We start from the raw sequence: 18,693 nt of genomic DNA, 5'->3' as shown, positions 1-18,693 counted from the left end.
TTAGCTATAACTATAGGGGCGCTTTACAGTGACCGAAAGAACAATCTGAAAGCTCAATATTAAAAAAAACAAAAAAAAACAATGGATTGTGGATGTGAAAACAATGTAGGTTTTCAAACCGGCTCATTGAGTGGAGATTCCCTTGTGCCGTTTCGCAAAAGGTTTTCCCTTGGAGAAACAAAATAATAGACTAATTATTATTTGAGGAGAACAAAGCAGCAAAGCAATAATCTTGAAGTTACTTAAAACAAGGGTGCCAACAAAGTGTCTAGAATTATAGTTTGTCAAACCGGAGAGGTAGAATATGGATGCGTAATTGCCGCCATAAAAAAATGAAGTTCTCTCTGATTATTGTGTACTTATGAATTATTATGATACATCACGATAAAAATGTGTTTTACCATGCAGATAGAAATAATATAATAAGGTTTTATAAAATGGCGGGATAATACCAATAATGCATTTGCCATATATACATGTTCAAACGTGCTTTACAGTTCTATTGATTATTGTTAACAGAATAGGTGAGTTTTGAGCAGATTAATATTGTGAAGACTATTTTTTTGACACATTACTCGAAGAGAACTTGCAAAACATTAGCTCCTGAAACAAGGGGTGGCGCTGTTGCCCCTAACCCCCCCCCCCCCCCCCCCACCAAAGGGCATGTGACTGTATCCCATGCAAAATACGTATGTTTACCAGCCAAAATATCGAAGTTGCGCGTGATGTATACGACGACTGAATATTATGGCCAGAACGGGAAAATGCAATAAAGTGCGTAGTAAATACACGTTGGAAGTAGCGTATGTTTGTCATTTTAGCACACTTTCGTTCTTTTCTTCTTCTTTAAAATTCAAGAAATCGCTGCAAGATGAAGCTTCAACATATATATTATCCCTTGATTGTGCTGATTTGTTTCGAGCTGCTTGTAGTCTTCGCAACCTTTGGTGACGACAGAAAGAACAACATCGTCGGTAAATTAGACGGGTACGACCAGCATAGACACAGTTCCAAAGTCAAGGGCAGACACCGTAGTAATTACAAGACTCTCCACGAAAAGAAACCTGCAGACCCAGACACGATCAGAGACAATTTAAAGCAATACAGAAGTCCCAAAGTAGAACCCAAGATCAAACCGAAGGCTGCAGTGGCAACCGTGCAACCAACAAAAACAGCGGAGCAACAACCGCCGCAAGTACCACCGGAGACAGGCGACAAACAGACGGGCAACCACCACAACCACACCACGGCCGGGATTCATGATGAGGGTAATACAAAAATGCGTGGGGTGATGGATCAAATGGATATGAAAACAGTGTTCTTTATTTTACTTGGAATATCATCGTTGGTTATTGCCTACTTTGTCATCAGAATAGTCAGGTGAGCTAATGAACTTTTGAACACCTTCCATCTATTCCCACTAAACAGGCTAAAAATAAAATAAATGAAATTATTTTCATGGTCTTTTTCTGTTGATTTTCGTTTCGAAAAGTTAAAAGTTTATAAACAATTGTTTACTTTATTCATGTATACTACTGTATAGGTAGGGGCAGGTTCATTAACATTACTTTCTCTACTGTGTACATACTACATGCTGGTACCAGTGGCCTGGTAATGGTACTGGTACGTGGTAGTACCTAGGGTCAGGTGGAGACCAGACAACTCGTCCGTCGGACAACTCGTCCGTTCGGACAACTCGACTGTTCAGACAACTCGACGGTTCGGACAACTCGACGGATGATTTATTCAACCATCAGACAACTCGACTTGGGGTCAAGACAAGTCGACGGATGGCCGTGACGGGGGCTCAGCACGGGGCGGGAGGGGGTACAAAGCGGCCTGGGTATATTATGGTGGGTGTGTTTATATCCGGGCAAACGGATAATTGATTTTTTGATTTTTTTTTTACCATGACCCTGCTGCATTTTCATTGCTTGTACCATAGAGCAATGATCGAGTTGTTATTGTTGTTGGTAATAAAGTAAATAAAAGTAAATCTTCTAATAATAGAGCTGAATAATGTTTTACTTATTTAATGTTTTAATTGTTTAATGTTTTAATTGTGTTTTTTTAAATCTTTTATTTTGAATAAATTGAAGACGACTGCTACTGCTAGCTGGCTACACATACATGACATAGAGTCATACCATGGTATCATCTCATAGTCTGTTTTTTACACAAAGTCTCGAGATAGTCACTAACAGATGTTTCTGCAAGTATGGCTTCACTGGAACACCACACTTATTGTGATAAATAATAATTGGTAAATAATAATGATCAATATTAACCGTCGACTTGTCTTGGCCATCCGTCGAGTTGTCTCAAAGTCGAGTTGTCCGAACCGTCGAGTTGTCCGAACCGTCGAGTTGTCTGAACCGTCGAGTTGTCCGAACGGACGAGTTGTCCGACGGACGAGTTGTCTGACATTCGGTCAGGTGTGTCATTGTCTGTTGACGGTGCTTTGTTGTCAAAAAAGCACGGAATCAGACTGTGTTCACCTCCTGCAAAATGTTTTAGAACAAAACGTCTGCTTTCTTTCATGGTGGGACTTCAGTAGCGCAAGCCTAAAGTTTTAAGGGTAAAATACTGCATGAGACCTAGCCCTGGTAGGTTCGGTTTCGTCCGGCTATCGTCTCCCATTATGGGAGACGATAGCCGGACGAAACCGAAATAGTTCTAGGAGCAGGAGGAGTCCAACCTGGGCTACATGAGACCAATCCCTTTTGTTAAAAATTGTGCTATAGCTTACAAATTCTAAACAAAGGGATTTCTTAGTCTAACAGGTCGTTCGAGTTTCAAAACCCTCTAGCCACTGATCATCATACTGATCATCATCGGGTGACAACTTCATGTTTTACTGAAGTATAGTATAGACGATGTGACCTATGTTTACATTCAAACTGCCCTCTGTTGACGCCATGTTTTGCCGGGCAAAAAGACGTGTAGTCATGGTAAGATTGCGTGTACTTTCTAGTTGGTTGCCCAAACACTGAAGGTTTTGCCCGGCGGTATGCGTGCGAATCATGTTATGGTTTTCAAGTGACGTCAGAGGTCACATCGTCTAAAGTGATGCTAATCAAGTATTTTATCCAGAAAATGATACCATTTTGTATTATTGTCTTTAATTTTGTGTTTTTACAGATCAAAGGGTAGAAGGAAAACAAAGAAGTACGGAGTTCTGGCGACTCATGGATCGGAAGTGGAGTTGAGACCTCTTGAACAAGATGATGAAGATGAAGATATGACTGTATTTGATGCAAACTCACACTAGATTCTGGCTTTGGATTTATTATTAACAGAACAGGTAATAAGAGTAAACAACAACGGTCCCTTGTTACAGAAAAGTTTGTGGAACAAAATGTGCAATTGCCAGCCCATACTGTACTACCATCCAGCTAACCGCTGATTTCACAATGACTAGAACAAGTATTGTCGTCTCGTTACTGAATCACTATTTCTTGACTTGTACAATTCATAATCATAGAGGTTAGCCTAACGCAATGTTTGCATGAGAGAGATTGGCTTGAAGGAAAGATCATCTTAACAAACAAACAAACAAATAAACAAACAAACAACCAATTCATCCTCTGTTGTTTTTATATTCAGCCTCATGCCAGCCTGCAATATGGTGATATCATCTGGTGAATGCAACAGAATGCAGTCCCAGCTTAAGAATAATTCCAATTATAACACACCTCTTGCTCGTTCTGTATTCTGGTTGGCTGAAACACGGTCACGTGGGATGAACTAATATAGGCTAGTGATCGCGCGCGTGTTTTGCGGGAATAGTACCAGAGCGGGCACTAGTCTTTGCAAATAGTGCCCGCGGTAACAGCGCCCTCTCTTGACTTGAACCGTGAACAAACTACAAAATTCCTTTTTCTGTTCTTATTTGACTATATAAGACCGAGCTGTGTTATAAAACACATATTGACTGGCACAATTCGGTAACTAGTGTACGTCTTCTCCCCCTCAGGCCTGTGAGTGACCAGAGGAGGGGCCTATTTCCCTCGGCCTTCGGCCTCGGGGAAATAGGTCGCTCTTCTGGTCACTCAAAGTCCCTCGTGGGAATAGACGTCATACTAGTTACCTTGTTGCCAGTCAATATGTGTATACTAATATAGCGCCTAGATGAGGCCATGTCACACAAGGCAATTTACAGGCAACCAGTTCCAGGCAATCTCCAAGAAAAGAAAATACTTTGAAAGTATTTCAATGTTTGCCAATTTTTCTTGTGGATCATTGAGTCGGCTATTCAGGTTAGGGAATGGATAACTTTTATTTGAATTGAACCGTATTGTGTCGTTTTGTTTTCAAGATTCTACGAGCTTCTACAAATACAAGATCTGATTTATCTACCTTGCGACTGATAGATGTAGCTTCTTATCATGTCAACGCGCCAGTGGAATCCACACCAAGAACAACGCAGACAGGAAGTAAAGAATCTGTTTGTAATAAAAACCCTGCCCCCCCCCCTCCTCCCAAGACAGTCCCAAATGGAACAAGCCATAACCCTCAAAAATCAACCAAAAACAGGTTATGTAGGGGTACTAGGATGTCTATATTGCCTCGATCTTTTAAATTCAACGATATGGGTTTTGCAGGATCCCTACTGCCCAAATCAATCAAAATCAAACAGTAATCAAAGTCAGTTGATATGAGTTTATACTTTCCCCCAAAATTGTTGTTGACAGTTCAATGTGCATGTCTTCTAGGAGATTTCCTGGACCTGGTGACCTTTAAATAATTGGGTCACTGTGGGTATTGGCAATTCAAAGCAATTTTACGCATCAATGGTTTCAGTCATGGCTGTGTTAATTACATGTGTAATAAGGCACATAGAATACAAAATATAACAGACTATGAGATGTTTGGTTTAAAGTGTGGTCAGTCTAATTCAATTTTGAATTGTAATATTTTGGGATGTGTCTGTTAAAAATGGTGTTGGGAGTTTTTTTAAAACTAGCATGTACATGTACTTGTAGTGTAAAGGTTTTACATTAAAATCATTTCTTTCATAGTAGACCTTTCACTTTGGAGACACTAGGTGGCAGCAGACTTATCGGGTAAATCTTTTGTTCTTGAAATTGTGTGGACAAAAGCAATGGACAACAATATACCCTTCCCATGAAATAATATTGTGTGCTTGTTAGTCGCTATCACTACTGGGCCCAAGTTTACAGCTGCTTAAGCACAACAAAATTATGCTCACCAACATTCAAGATACCCAGCTGAATATGTACAATCTATGACTGGTATCCTGCTTATTTTTGCTTAGCAGACAATTTTTAAAGAAACTTTTCTGCTTAAAAGCATTAAATAACCAGCTGAAATACCATGTCACATGTACAAGCTGTGACTGGTGTCCTGCTTACTTTTGCTTAGCTCAGAATATTTTTAAGCAACTTTTCTGCTAAAAAGCATCTCTATGAAATGTGAGGGAGTGTCGCACCTATTTTTGTATGAGGGTAATAATGGTGGGGTGGCGCTAGGCGTTTGCCTTGTTCACAAGTCTTAAGGCTTTTGCCAACCAGTAGTTTCTGTACATATTATGCGTAGACCTTTTCGCAAACACCCATTGCCCAAGCGCTAACTGTTGAATGAGGTGCATGCTGGTCTAGCTAGGGATCAAACTTGAGTGTAGCTAGACCAGCATGCACCTCATTCCACGCCTTATGTGCGCGTACTGAACATTTGCAATAAGGTCTATGGTATGCACCAGCGGTCGATTTCACAAAGAACTTGGGATTAGTCCTAGGAGATAATAAAACCTAAGGCTAGTCCTTACTTGTCTTAACTCGAGATGAGACTAGTCTGAACTCTTAGGGAAATCCAGCCCTGGTCTGTCTGCTGCCACCGTGTGTCCAGATTCTCTCAGTGAACCATTTGTAGAAAAATTCTAAGCAACAATCTCTTTAGAGTTTTGTCTACATTGATGATTGGATTAATTAATGCTTATTGCTTATACATAGTATTCATATACATGTACATTTTACTTTGGTGCAGACATGACTTAACATTAATATGAAAAAAATTTCAGAAAAACGAATGGATCCAGCTTTTTTGGATGTAGATTATTTAAATAGAAATCTTAGATCATTAATACAATGTTTGACATTAATTTTTAGTTTGTCCTCAAATAGTTTGTATTCAACCAGGGCCCAATTTCAAATGTTAAGCAGAAAATACTGCTTCCACCCCTCCCACCCCCCCCCCCGCCCACCCAAAGAAAAAGACAAGAAAAGAAAATGATATAATAAATTGTATAAAAAATGGAAATGATAATCGATTGTTACAATTTGTTTACAAATTATTTTATTAATATTAATTTCATTTACAATTTTACAAGTTAATTTATAATTTTCGTGATACAAGTTTACAAGTTGACATACACATTTTCTTTTTTTTAAGTTGGCCTATTAATTTTTGAACAAGCTTCGGTTTAAAGGAAATTCCATTGTACATACACAATTAAAATAATGGTCGTTTTCTTTGCATTCAGAAGTGTGTGCAAAACGCCCTCTACTATATAGTTGAGCACTGGGACAGTAATCCAGAAGTTGGGGATCAAATCTAGTTCCAGACATTTGTTCTTCTTTGATCAACCCTAAATTGAAAAACACTTTGTGAAGTTTCTTCAGTTTATTAGCTGCAACCATTCAATCTGTAAATAATTGAATACTTGTTAATGTGTACATAAATTCTCAATTACGTTTTTTTTTAGGCATTAAGATTGCCTCGGTTGGTATTGCATGTATTTTTTTGTGATTTGTAAATAGTAAACAAATTATTAATATATTACTGAACAGACAAAATTACTAGTATGCAAGAACAACCATGGCCGAATTCCATAAAAGCTTTTTAAAACACAATACATTTCTTAGCACAGAAAAAACCCTGCTTAGCAGAAACAGTATTCGAGCTAAATGGTTCCCTGTCAATTCTTGCTTAGCCTAGAAATATTAGCTAAGCACAATTTCCCGCCTCATATACATTTTTCTGAAATTGGCGCCATCACACTGTGTACTCGTGTTAGTCTTTGATCAAGGTGCGTTTGGAATCCAGGTTGGTGAACAACTACATGTACAAATGCCACTGCTCCTTGAATGGCGAAGTCTTCCCTCTTAGCCCCTTTCGACTGGATGTACCATGCGCGCCTTGAGTAAAGACTAGCAGTGTTATATGCTGTAAAGATTTAGCCTACTTCTGTTGATTGCCAATAGATACAAACAAATGCCTTCCATTGTACCATACTCATGATTGTACATACAAATGTTTCCAATTTAGTTTATATCCTTAAAAAAAATGACAAATATGAATTTCTTCAATTTTATATAACGAAGCCCTAATTTTTAAAGGAACACGTTGCCTTGGATCGGTCGAGTTGGTCTTTGAAAAGCGTTTGTAACCGTTCTGTTATAAAATGCATATGACTAGAAAGATATTTTAAAAGTAGAATATAATGAACCACACAAGTATCACTCGAAATTGCGTGGTTTTCCTTTTACCTCGTCGACTAACACGGTCAGCCATTTATGGGAGTCAAATTTTTGACTCCCATAAATGGCCGTAAAAAGGAAAACCACGCAATTTCGAGGCAAATTTGTGTGGATCATTGCATTCTACTTTTAAATCATCTTTCTAACTATATGCATTTTATAACAAACAGTTACAAACGCTTTTTAAAGACCAACTCGACCGATTCTGGGCAACGTGTTAATTCCTTTAACGTTGGGAACATTATTTAGTACGATGGCTCAAAACATTTTTTGAAAAGTGTTTTTGTTTTGCAAGGAAAGGCTACCATGCCCCCAATCTTGTCTGGTCAAAAGATGGTGTAAAAAGGCAAGACGAAAAGAAACGGCCAAGTCGTAATGATTTTAGAATAAGTAACTAGGTTGCCATTATTGTGTAATGAGATGCTGTTTATTAATACCTTGAAGGATTATATGTGTATCGTCAGTCAGTATAAATAACTATTGTTTCTACACTGCAGTAAATTAATTAAATTCACAGATAGAGGCTATGTACATAATAAGGTTTGGCGAAAACAATTATTATCATTAATCAGTATTTCTGGTTTCAAGTAGTAAGTCTGCTAGTTAGTATAAAGTCAGACTGTTCGTCCATTTTTTCATGCAATGTTTAAAAAAATATATATAAAATCTGAAATTTTACTCGTCCGATTTCTTTTTTGCAGAAAAATCTTATTTCACATAAACTTAATTTAGGTATGTAGCTTCTGTACATAATGTTTAGTAAAGTACTTTCAACACACGAACAATGTTTTATTTTCAATTATTTTACTGGAGTTTGGTCTAAACCCTGTCCCTGTCTCCACAAAGGTTAAATGCACTGTGCACGTTTGGTAATTGTCAAAGACCAGTGTTCTCACTTGGTGTATCCCATCATAAGCATAAAATAACAAGCCTGTGAAAATTTGGGCTCGATGGTCATCGAAGTTTCGAGAAAATGATGAAAGAAAAAAACACCCTCAATTGACGAATCTGTGTGCTTTCAGATAGGAACAAAAGACTTTTATTATTTTAGTGTATAAAATAACATCTTTCTCAAACACTACGTTACTTCAGAGGGAGTCGTTTCCCACAATGTGTTATACATCAACAGCTCTCCAATGCTCGTTACCTAGTCAGTTTTTAAGTTAATATTTGTTTTGGGTAATAGCCAAACGTGTACCCTCCCTTTAAGGCAAAGAAACCCACAGATTGTGATGACTTGTCAAACAACCTATTCATTGCTAGACCCCAAAATATTATAAATTAAAACTAATATTGAAGCCTACAAAATAAAGACGATTGTTTGGCGCACGAAGCTATCACATGGTGTATGTGGTGCACTTGGAGTTCCACTGCGCGGTGGGTCGGGGCTTCGCGGCCGGCCACTTCTCGCGCTGCCACCATCGTGGCTCGAACCGGGGACCTTTCGCTTCGGAGTCCTACATCCACCCACTGCACCATGGTGGGTCCCCCCAGGATCATACGCATTTGAGACTTCATGAACCTTATACTTGGTATTTTGCCAGTGGAAAACTTTACACATGATGCTATGGTATGGGAAAGTCAGTGCTTTATACTTGTATAGGCATAGGTGTACAGGGGACTCGTTTCTAGAGACATTATCACCCAATACTTAAATTTGTTGAAAACGACTGAACAATCTGACTTTCGATTTAAATAATTAATTTCTGTCTGTTTTTTTTTATAGTTTTTATTTTGTTAAAACTTAAAATCTAACTTCAAATTTGATTTATTCTCGTCAAAGAAAAAGAAAACGAATATGAATTTTAAAATATTGTTATCGTAGATGCTCCTACCATTTAAAACAAAATAAGTTATTACGAACGATAAGTAAAAATAAATGTCAAATGAAATTATACAGTTACCCGCCATTGTCAAAGTGACTGGTATCCTGCTCAGTTTTAGCAGAAATATGCGTATAAGCAGGATCTGTATAATTGGGCCCTGGGCAACCCTTGTCAAGTTGTAAACCACCAGTGTGAATGTTTGTTTTTACTGTGATATGGGATCTTATCTCTCAACTGTCTCGGAGGTATTTTTCACGTTCTTGGTTTATGATGGTTTATGGTTTTTCTTAGAAATTAAAGACCTGGACACCTTTGGTAATTGTCAAAGACCAGCCTTCTCACTTGGTGTATCTCAATATGCCAAAAATAACGAACCTGTGAAAATTTGAACTAAAAAAATGGTCGTCGAAGTTGCGAGATAATAATGGAAGAAAAACACCCTTATCACACGAAGTTGTGTGCTTTCAGCTGCTTGATTTCGAAACCTCACATTAGGTCTCGAAATAAATTCAAATATTTTACTGAGAAATTACTTCTTTCTCAAAATCTACGTTACATCAGAGGGAGCCGTTTCCCACAATGTTTTACACTATCAACAACTCGTTACCAAGTAAGTTTTTATGCTAAAATTTATTTTGAGTATTAAATTACCAATAATGTGTGAAGTGCTTTTAGTGCTTTGCGCATAGTGGTCCTTTCCCCATGTTGAGATACTCATGTTTAGCAAGATATCTTCGTACATGATGTACAAGTGTTTTAGCGTGCTCATATTGAGCATAGAGTAAGGATCAGACTCAATGCACAGTGCAAGGACTCATTTGCTCACAGGGAATTCGGATTGAAATCTCTATCAGTGTTCTATTGCATGCCAGAGTATGGCAGTTTGTTTCTCATTGCCAGTCCGCAGGGAAGAAAATCCATTCAACAAAACCCGAATCGTTCTGTCTTTGAAACAACTTCAGTAGGTCTACTGTTTATTTTTGGCGAGGACGGGTATGAAAACTCAGGTCATCGCTGTGTCCCGTATACACTGGTCAACCATGGATGTAATTCTACCTTCATGGATCAACGCATGCAACAGAAGCACTTGTCAGCTGAAAGCGACGACATGCTAGAGGCAAACAAAAAATCGCTTATCAAATTTACACACACCATGTTAAGTATCGTCACGCTACTTCGCTTTTTAGTTCATCGCACACATTTTATGTCAATAATAATAAACTTATAAAAGGTGGGCATTTATCACGTGTGGATTGTTATGGCCCCCAAATTATATATTGCAGGTAATTGAAATGATTGGCTTTGACTACCTTAGAAGTCACTTTGTGGTCACGTGCCATAAAAGTTTTGATCTTTTTAGAGATACGGACTGGTGGAGGGGGCGTATCAACACCAGCTTGCGCCGGGTGTCACGGCGTGTTACGGGCGGGTAAACAGGGTACGCTGGGATATTTTCAGCTGATTCATTACATTTTCTTGGTGTGAGGGAGGCGAGCTCGTCTCAAAAACGGAACAGGAATAATCATGAAGTTTCGTAACTCTATGTTGTCTACGTTCGTAGGATTGGTGCTGGTTCTTCACGGTGAGTAGTTTTTGTTTCCCGCCTTTTTCACTTTTATTTGAAGGTGTGTTGCTTTTGGTGAAAAACAAATTTAGAAGAAGTTGTAGATTTATGTGTATTTTTGATTGAGCGGAACTTATTTATGCTTCATTGTCTTTGCTTTGGTGATGAGATAATCCCGAATTTTGAAAAGGTATACTTTGAAGGCAACGTATACGTTTGTGTTTTGGAACGGTTCGATTGTTTAAATCCATATATTGTTCAAAAGGTGGTTGCGTTTTTGAGATATTCGCCGAACCTCCGAGGCGAATAATGTCCACGCAGAAAAAAATAATCCCTTTAGTTGGAATACACAATCTGGGCTTGTATTTGAATCTTTGTGGATCAAATGCGATATCCATTTCCACACCACAGTGTGAATGTTTTTCAAAATGCATCCAAACATCCAAAGTTGCTGTGTTATATAGCATTAATTTTCAGAGTCATTACCAAACGTCTAAAAAAGACCGTTTATGGCTTTAGGAATTTACATTTCACCATCTTTTTGAAATTCGAAAAGACTTTATAAATATTATTATGCCCATTTAGGGGCCGAATAATAATTAAAAAAAAACAACTTAATCTGCGCTCAAGGCGCTTAAACACCAAGAAGACATAAAACCAACCTGCGGCTCCTAAAAACACACACAAAAGGTACAAGAAAATAAAATTGTAACTCTAGGGCCTGCTGTATTTTCTTCCTCCTTCGGTTATTGTGCCTTTTCGCCTCATATCAAGCAGTGGTCAGATAAAGGTGACCGTTGTTTATATTAGTAATTGTTTACAGCCCCAACCTCACAATGACTGAGTTATTACATCGGGTATCAGATGCCACCTGTTTTAACATTCTTTCTTAGAAGGGGGTAAGATAAGTATAAATAAAGCGACCATAAGTTAGGCTAAATTTGATTGATTTATCAGAAGCCAAGTGCCTGCATAAATTATTATAAGTAAAACAATATCCAGCTGGTTTTTTTTTGGTTATCGTATACGTTGTGTCTTCATTATGCTACCTTGACTTTGACTTTCTTAGATGGACATTTTTTTTATTTTATTCTTACATAGTTCTGGCATAGACCATTATCATGCTGCTACCATCTTGGTCATGTACCTCGTTTCAAATAGCAATAATAGATGCTAGTAATCATTGTACAAAAAGGAACCGAACTATTTCTCCTTCCAGCCTCGGTTTGGTTACGTTGATTTGAATCAAGGTGGCTGCACCACCATGAAGGCTAATCACTGTACTCGAAAGCCTGAAGAATATAGTTACTATATAAACAAGGGTGCTTACAAGTTGCAGTGAACCAGAAACACCGAGGTCAGGCCCTAAACTTCCATTCCACGGTGTGTGTTCAGCTTTTACACTAACAAGACACGGGTTACAGCTTTGGTATGTCCCATCATCGGGAGAGATACGGAGGCTGAAATCGTGGACCTTTCAAACATGATGAGGGATGAATACCTCTTGCGTGACGTTGTGCATGGAATCTCGGTTGCGACCGCTAAATGATGATGATGATGTCCCATCAGAAGAACAAACAAAAACAAAGACCTCCCTTCATTCTTTCACTTTCTTAGATGAATATTTTTTTGTTTCATTAAAGTTCTTGTAATGAAACAATGGTGTTTCTTAAGTGAGCTTAATCACTGTAACTTGAAAGCCTGAAGAAACAAAAGGGCCCAATTTCATAGAGCTGCCAAAAAAACACTCAAAAAATAATTTGTTTGCATTCAGATGTTTGATTTCGAGACCTCAAATTCTAAACTTGAGGTCTCGACATCAGATTTGTGGAAAATTACTTCTTCCCCGAAAACTACTCCACTTCAGAGGGAGTCGTTTCTCACAATGTTTTATACTATCAACAGCTCCCCATTACTCGTTACCAAGTAAGGATTTATGCCAATAATTATTTTGAGTAATTACCAATAATGTCCACTGCCTTTAATTGAAACTATATCCCCAACCCTAATTATACTCATTCTTTTTTTCTTCGAAATATTGTAGGAGTACAAGCCCAGATAATATACTGCGACTTTGAGGACGATGCTGATCCGATGTGTGGGTTTTACAATGTAGCTACCGATGATGCTGACTACAAGAGATCAACGGGCTTAGAGTCAGGGGTTAACGATGCCTCGCCCCTCTTTGATCACACCTATATGAACGAGACAGGTAAATGTATAGGCCTCTCTTATATAAATCCTTAGGGCGTCTGCCGTCCCGTGGTAGTCTGAGAAACGAACACCATCTAAGCCTCCCTGTCAAGTGCTGTTGTCGTTTAGCTCATTATGCATGCTACTTCTTTTAAAGGAACACGTTGCCTTGGATCGGTTGAGTTGGTCTTTGAAAAGCGTTTGTAATCGTTTGTTATAAAATGCATATGGGTAGAAAGATGTTTTAAAAGTAGAATACAATGATCCACACAAATATGCCTCGAAACTGCACGGTTTTCCTTTTACCTTGTCGACTAACACGGTCGGCCATTTATGGGAGTCAAATTTTTGACTCACATGTTAGACCGTGTTAGTTCGCAAAGTGAAAGGAAAACCAAACAATTTCGAGGCAAATTTGTGTGGATAATTGTACATGTATTCTACTTTAAAAACTTCTTTCTAACCATAATGCATTTTATAACAAACGGTTACAAACGCTTTTCAAAGACCAACTCGTCCGATCCAAATGCATCGTGTTAATTCCTTTAAGTGCACGAATGTTGTCAGGCCTCACATAAGTTCAGAAGCAATGACTGGCCAGGCATGAAGTTTCATCTATGAGAGGGCAAGGCCATTTTCATTTTTAAAAGGGCACATCTATTGGGAAAAAAAAACACCTTAAAGTCTATGGGAAACTTTTGAAGGACACCAAGAAAAGGCTTTCAGATAAAGACAGTTTTCCCGAATATGACTTCATTTTAAAGGGAAATATTTCACCGAAAAAAAAATGTTCTAAATGAACTTCATAATCACAATGGCGCTTGGATTACTTTGTCTTTCTGGTATAAAACAAAACAAAAAATAAACCCAAATCACTAAAAAACAAAAACTCGAAAAGATTTCCAATTTAAAAAACAAACAAAACATTTTACGTAAAAATACAACCTGATAACGAGGAATTTATTACACGTCTTTTCTGGGTGTGCTTTTTAGTGTTATCAAAGTTTTCGACTCCAGCAATTCAAAGGGCTAATAAAATCTCAAGGTTGTTGTTCTCTTTTGTACTAAGTTTTATTCTGTTTGTGCTAAATCTTTTATTGGTTTGCAATTGGATGGTTTTATGCCCAGTTTCTGTTTAAATATTGACCACTGTATTGGAGCTTCATTGCCGATTGTCGAATACGTGCTTGATATGTTGTAAATTTATAGCCAAAAATTTCAGAATCAAAGAGACTATAAATAAAGAACATTGATGCCCCCCCCCCCCCACTTGAGGAGCAAAACCCTTCAGCTGCTTGAACTTTGGACGACTTGTAATTTATTTGTTGTGTAACGCTGAACCTCCTTCTTAAATAAAGACCAGTTGGCACTGAGTGTTTAGATCTGGCTTGTTTTCAATATTTGCTCGTTTTATCAAACAATGCTCTGAACAACATTTTGCTCCGTCATTATTTGCTAGGTCAGATCCAGATACACTGTAAACCAAGTCGACAAGTGGGTTATTGGTGAGCCGAAATAACCCTTTTCTGGGTCAGGGCTACCGGGGAATCAGGAATAGGGTCATGTGTGGGACCCTTTTAGAGTCAGATCCACGGATGAAGCTTGTCACACAGTATCTCTTATCCTCGTGAAATACAGCCCTGTGAGGCCCCGGGAGTTTTTGGTACCCTAAGGTTACCCCGACGAATTTTCACACTGTCCCACTGTCCATCATGGGTTGCACGTTTCAAGAGTACCCGAGAGGTTTTTACGCTTACCCCTATGCCCCAGGGCCTAATTTCGTTAAGCAGAAAATACTGCTCAGAAAATCCTATACTAAGCTTAAAAAGAGGGTGGGGCACAGTCACAACAACTTTTTGGACTGACTTTCGGCTTGTAACCAGTTTCTGCTGAGAGGTATTTGTCTGTGAGTAGCAGGTTTCTGTGCAAGGCTTTATGAAATTGGGCCCAGAGTATTATATAGAGGTATGTCCTCGGAGTCTGCACAATTGCCGGGGTAGATCAGGGGTAACGTTATGAAAGTTTATTCCCAGGGTTCCCCGGGGAATAGAGCAGTGTGAAATGGTTTTCCACTGATGATTTTATTTTTGCAAATTGAACAACACAGGTCATTTTCTGGACACTGATATGTCGACAATAGGACGAGCTACTAGTATAGCAACAGTCTTCTCACCAACAGTCGCCGTGACATCAAGCAAGGTGTGCCTGCAGTTCTACTACCACATGTATGGTTCTGCTCTAGACTCATTACATGTGTACAAGAAACAGGGCAGTGTGACCACGTCAGTCTATAACGACACCGGGAATGTTGGAGACTTCTGGAAATTCGCGGAGGTCACAACTGATGCTCAAAGTGGTAGCATACAGGTATGTGGAGTACACACATTCTCAAAAATACATCCTTGTGAATCATTCTTTTATTCTTTCCCTTGTCTTTGCACCTAATAGATTACAAGATACTTTTTACACAAATGTCTTGCGTCTTGAGACCTGGTTTCCCCCTTCTTTATTGTATCCTTGTCACCAAAAAGTATATTGAGCCACACAGAGCCCTGTGTATATGGCTCTTCAGTTATACATAGTCCTAGATAATACGAGGGTCATTTTCTGGGGCAGAACATTTTCAGAGTTTTGACACCCTTATGTTTCGACATCCCTATGTTTTGACACCCCTTCATTCCGACACTCCTAGTGTATTTTTGTCTAATCTTAACCCTAACCCTAACCCTACCCCTAACCCTAACTCTAAACCTAACCCCAACCCTAACCAAAGAGCAAAGTACAAATGTCCTAACCTATACCTTAACCTTAACCCTCATCTTAGCGTGTAAGTCTTAGCGAGTATTTTATGGAACATAGAGCAATTACCATCTCAATCTCAAGACAAGTTCGTGTTTTTGTTGCATTGTACACGGCCAAATAGGCTATTAATGTGCATAGCCCACCGTAAAAGAGATCGCGTGTTTGTAAAGTTTGGTATAACTAATCTAATTAAATCAAAGGTCTTGGTATTTTTGCTGTTTTTGTTTTTATTTGTAGTTTTTCTTCGAGGCAACCATTGATTGGGGAATACGAGGCGATATAGCATTGGATGATATTAAAGTGACTCTCACCGAGTGTAGTCTAGGTGAGTATTCGCTGCTGTTATATTGTGTTTGGCCAAAATTTATGACGTCACATTCCTTTGGTGATGAAAAGTTGTAACTCCCAAAGTATTGCGAATTGAGCATGTCCCCATGAAGAAAAGTTTCACAGGGGACGCTACTTGATCATTATGTACCGTCAAATCGCCCTTTAAATTTTGTCCCAGAAATTCAAAATGGCGACATTTTACAGGCCTGTGAAATGTTGTTATTTTTGTACCCATCCTGAAGTGCCGATTTTCGACGATCGCCTGTTGCGGGCACCTTTTCAATACATTTGATGTATTCTTGTACATTCTACATTTTTCCTTCAAGATTTTTTTTTGTACTAAATATAAAGCACACGAGAGCCCACTTGTCAAGACTTTGCCACTTGTAAATTCATGATCATCAATCATGCTATAGAAATAATTAGTTCAATGGTTAAAAATTTGTGCTGTTACAAATGTTTCTTTACTAAGAAATAAAAAAACCGTTTTGTTTTTCTCGTCTATTCAGTGACCACACCTGGACCACCAACAACACCCCGCCCCGTCCCTCTAGCGACCTATGACTGCACCTTCGATGACCCAGGACAGGAGGCATGTCGTCCACAGCAGAGTCCTAGAAATGACTTCGACTGGATGTATAGAGAGCCGGGTGTCCAACCGAACCCACAGTCGCCCGTGTACGACCACACCACATCGGCTTCAGCTGGTAAGTATGGGACGTTTTAGACCCATTTTGAGGGACTCCGCGACACGTAACTGAAACGGGATTTTAACTCGAGTTTTACGTCAGTTTGTAACTGAAATGGGTCCGTGACCCAGAAATAAATTTAGGTCAGGCCTCACGGACCCGGGTCAATTATTCTGATCGGGAGTTTTAAGTGTGTTACTTCAACGCATGATGACGCGTTTATCCAGTAGTCGCAACCGCCAGTTCAAACACGACACAAACTAGACGTCACATCTTTCCCCTGATGACAACCATGTTCAGGAGCATGATTTGATTCTGAAAGTGACCCATTGCGTTTCTATGAAGTATAAATTGTTTATTTGCAAGAATAATGTTTGACGAATCTTGTTTTTTGCAATAATTATTTTTGACAAATCTTGGGTTTTTTATATAATATTTGGCGAGTCTTGTTTTTATGGAAGTCTATTATGTTTTAAAATAATTGTAAACACTTCCCAAAAGCAAGACTCGTCAAAGAATACTTCTAAAATCACCTTGCCCCACATTACTCAATGGCAACAGATTTACTTTACTTTGCTGTCATGGTTTTTGTTTTCGACGGAAGGTGTGTACTTGTACGTACCCCAAGACGACACCCAGACCGAAGCCGAGGTGTTCGGTATAGTCCAGACCCCGCTCCTACAAGCAATCTTCAAACCGTGGTGTATGGAGTTCTATTATTACATGCAGGGGGTTAATGTTGGCACCCTGGATGTGTTCGCTATGAGGGACGGGTACCCGCCGCCCATCAGTATGCCGTGGAATAAGACTGGTGCCCAGGACGGATATTGGAACAGAGGATTGGTTGATATCTACGCAACGTTCGCCAATTATCGGGTAAATAGTTTACACTAAAGCCCTTTTCACACGACAGTAATTTAGCAGGGGTCCCGTACTTAAATTTTTAGCACTAGTTGTGAAGTTTTACAAATTGCATTTGTTGTAAAAGGACAACTTGGTAAATCACGGCTACGGTCGCAGAACTCTACAACCTTGTATTACACATTCAAGTCCATTTCATAGCAGGTGATTTTTACGGTTGATTGCCAAAATAGGAGGTGATTTTTGTTTTACTGACCTTTTACCCGGTCTACAACGTAAATCACCATAAACTAACAAGTTTCTTAAAGGCAGTGGACACTATTGGTAACTGTCAAAGACTAGCCTTCACAGTTGGTGTATCTCAACATATGCATAAAATAACAAACCTGTGAAAATTTGAGCTAAATCGGTCACCGAACTTGCGAGATAATAATGAAAGAAAAAAACACCGTTGTCACACCAAGTTGTGTGCGTTTAGATGGTTGATTTCGAGACCTCAAGTTTTAAATCTGAGGTCTCGAAATCAAATTCGTGGAATATTACGTCTTTCTCTAAAACTATGGCACTTCAGAGGGAGCCGTTTCTCACAATGTTTTATACCATCAACCTCTCCCCATTACTTGTCACCAAGTAAGGTTTTGTGCTGATAATTATTTTGAGTAATTACCAATAGTGTCCACTGCCTTTAAATCATTTTGATTATTTACAATATGTACCTATGTTACTATGTCTACGACGTAAATAACCGTGATTTAAATTAGTTTTCCCTTTCACGTTACACAATGACCATGTTTTCCTAAATCACTTTGTTTGCCATTACAATGTGTATAGCAAATTTGTCTGAAATTTCAGCTATCGCACTAAAACCCTAAAAACCTATAATATTAAAAACCCAAAAGGTTTTGTTTAACGTGTTGACGGTTGGTATA

At 38.7% G+C, this 18,693-nt stretch overlaps 2 protein-coding genes across 2 annotated transcripts in view; both read left to right on the top strand.

Moving 5' to 3' along the window:
* The first annotated feature begins 736 nt into the window (after positions 1-736).
* Positions 737-8,273, top strand: LOC139942046 (uncharacterized). The gene is made up of 3 exons (XM_071938730.1): positions 737-1,380; positions 3,142-3,304; positions 4,319-8,273. The coding sequence occupies exons 1-2, from the start codon at positions 872-874 to the stop codon at positions 3,269-3,271; spliced, it is 639 nt and encodes a 212-aa protein (XP_071794831.1). The 5' UTR covers positions 737-871; the 3' UTR covers positions 3,272-3,304; positions 4,319-8,273.
* Positions 8,274-10,778: 2,505 nt separating this feature from the next.
* LOC139941377 (MAM and LDL-receptor class A domain-containing protein 2-like) overlaps positions 10,779-18,693 on the top strand; it is a 21,180-nt gene continuing 13,265 nt past the window's right edge. The window contains exons 1-6 of the mRNA XM_071937841.1: positions 10,779-10,907; positions 12,934-13,101; positions 15,190-15,449; positions 16,122-16,209; positions 16,724-16,921; positions 17,508-17,779. Of these exons, the coding sequence (XP_071793942.1) occupies positions 10,850-10,907; positions 12,934-13,101; positions 15,190-15,449; positions 16,122-16,209; positions 16,724-16,921; positions 17,508-17,779 (1,044 nt within the window). The 5' untranslated portion in view covers positions 10,779-10,849. The remainder of the gene's footprint in view (positions 10,908-12,933; positions 13,102-15,189; positions 15,450-16,121; positions 16,210-16,723; positions 16,922-17,507; positions 17,780-18,693) is intronic.

The sequence above is a fragment of the Asterias amurensis genome, chromosome 9 (assembly GCF_032118995.1).
Source record: "Asterias amurensis chromosome 9, ASM3211899v1".
NCBI lineage: Eukaryota > Metazoa > Echinodermata > Asteroidea > Forcipulatida > Asteriidae > Asterias > Asterias amurensis.
Note: the sequence above shows the minus strand (reverse complement) of the source record. Positions and strands in the feature narration are given on the sequence as shown.

Excerpts from the sequence above, each read along its gene's own strand:
- LOC139942046 (XM_071938730.1), top strand. The coding sequence starts at position 872 with ATGAAGCTTCAACATATATATTATCCCTTGATTGTGCTGATTTGTTTC. Across the intron at positions 1,381-3,141 it reads TTTGTCATCAGAATAGTCAG|ATCAAAGGGTAGAAGGAAAA; the intron begins GTGAGCTAATGA and ends GTGTTTTTACAG.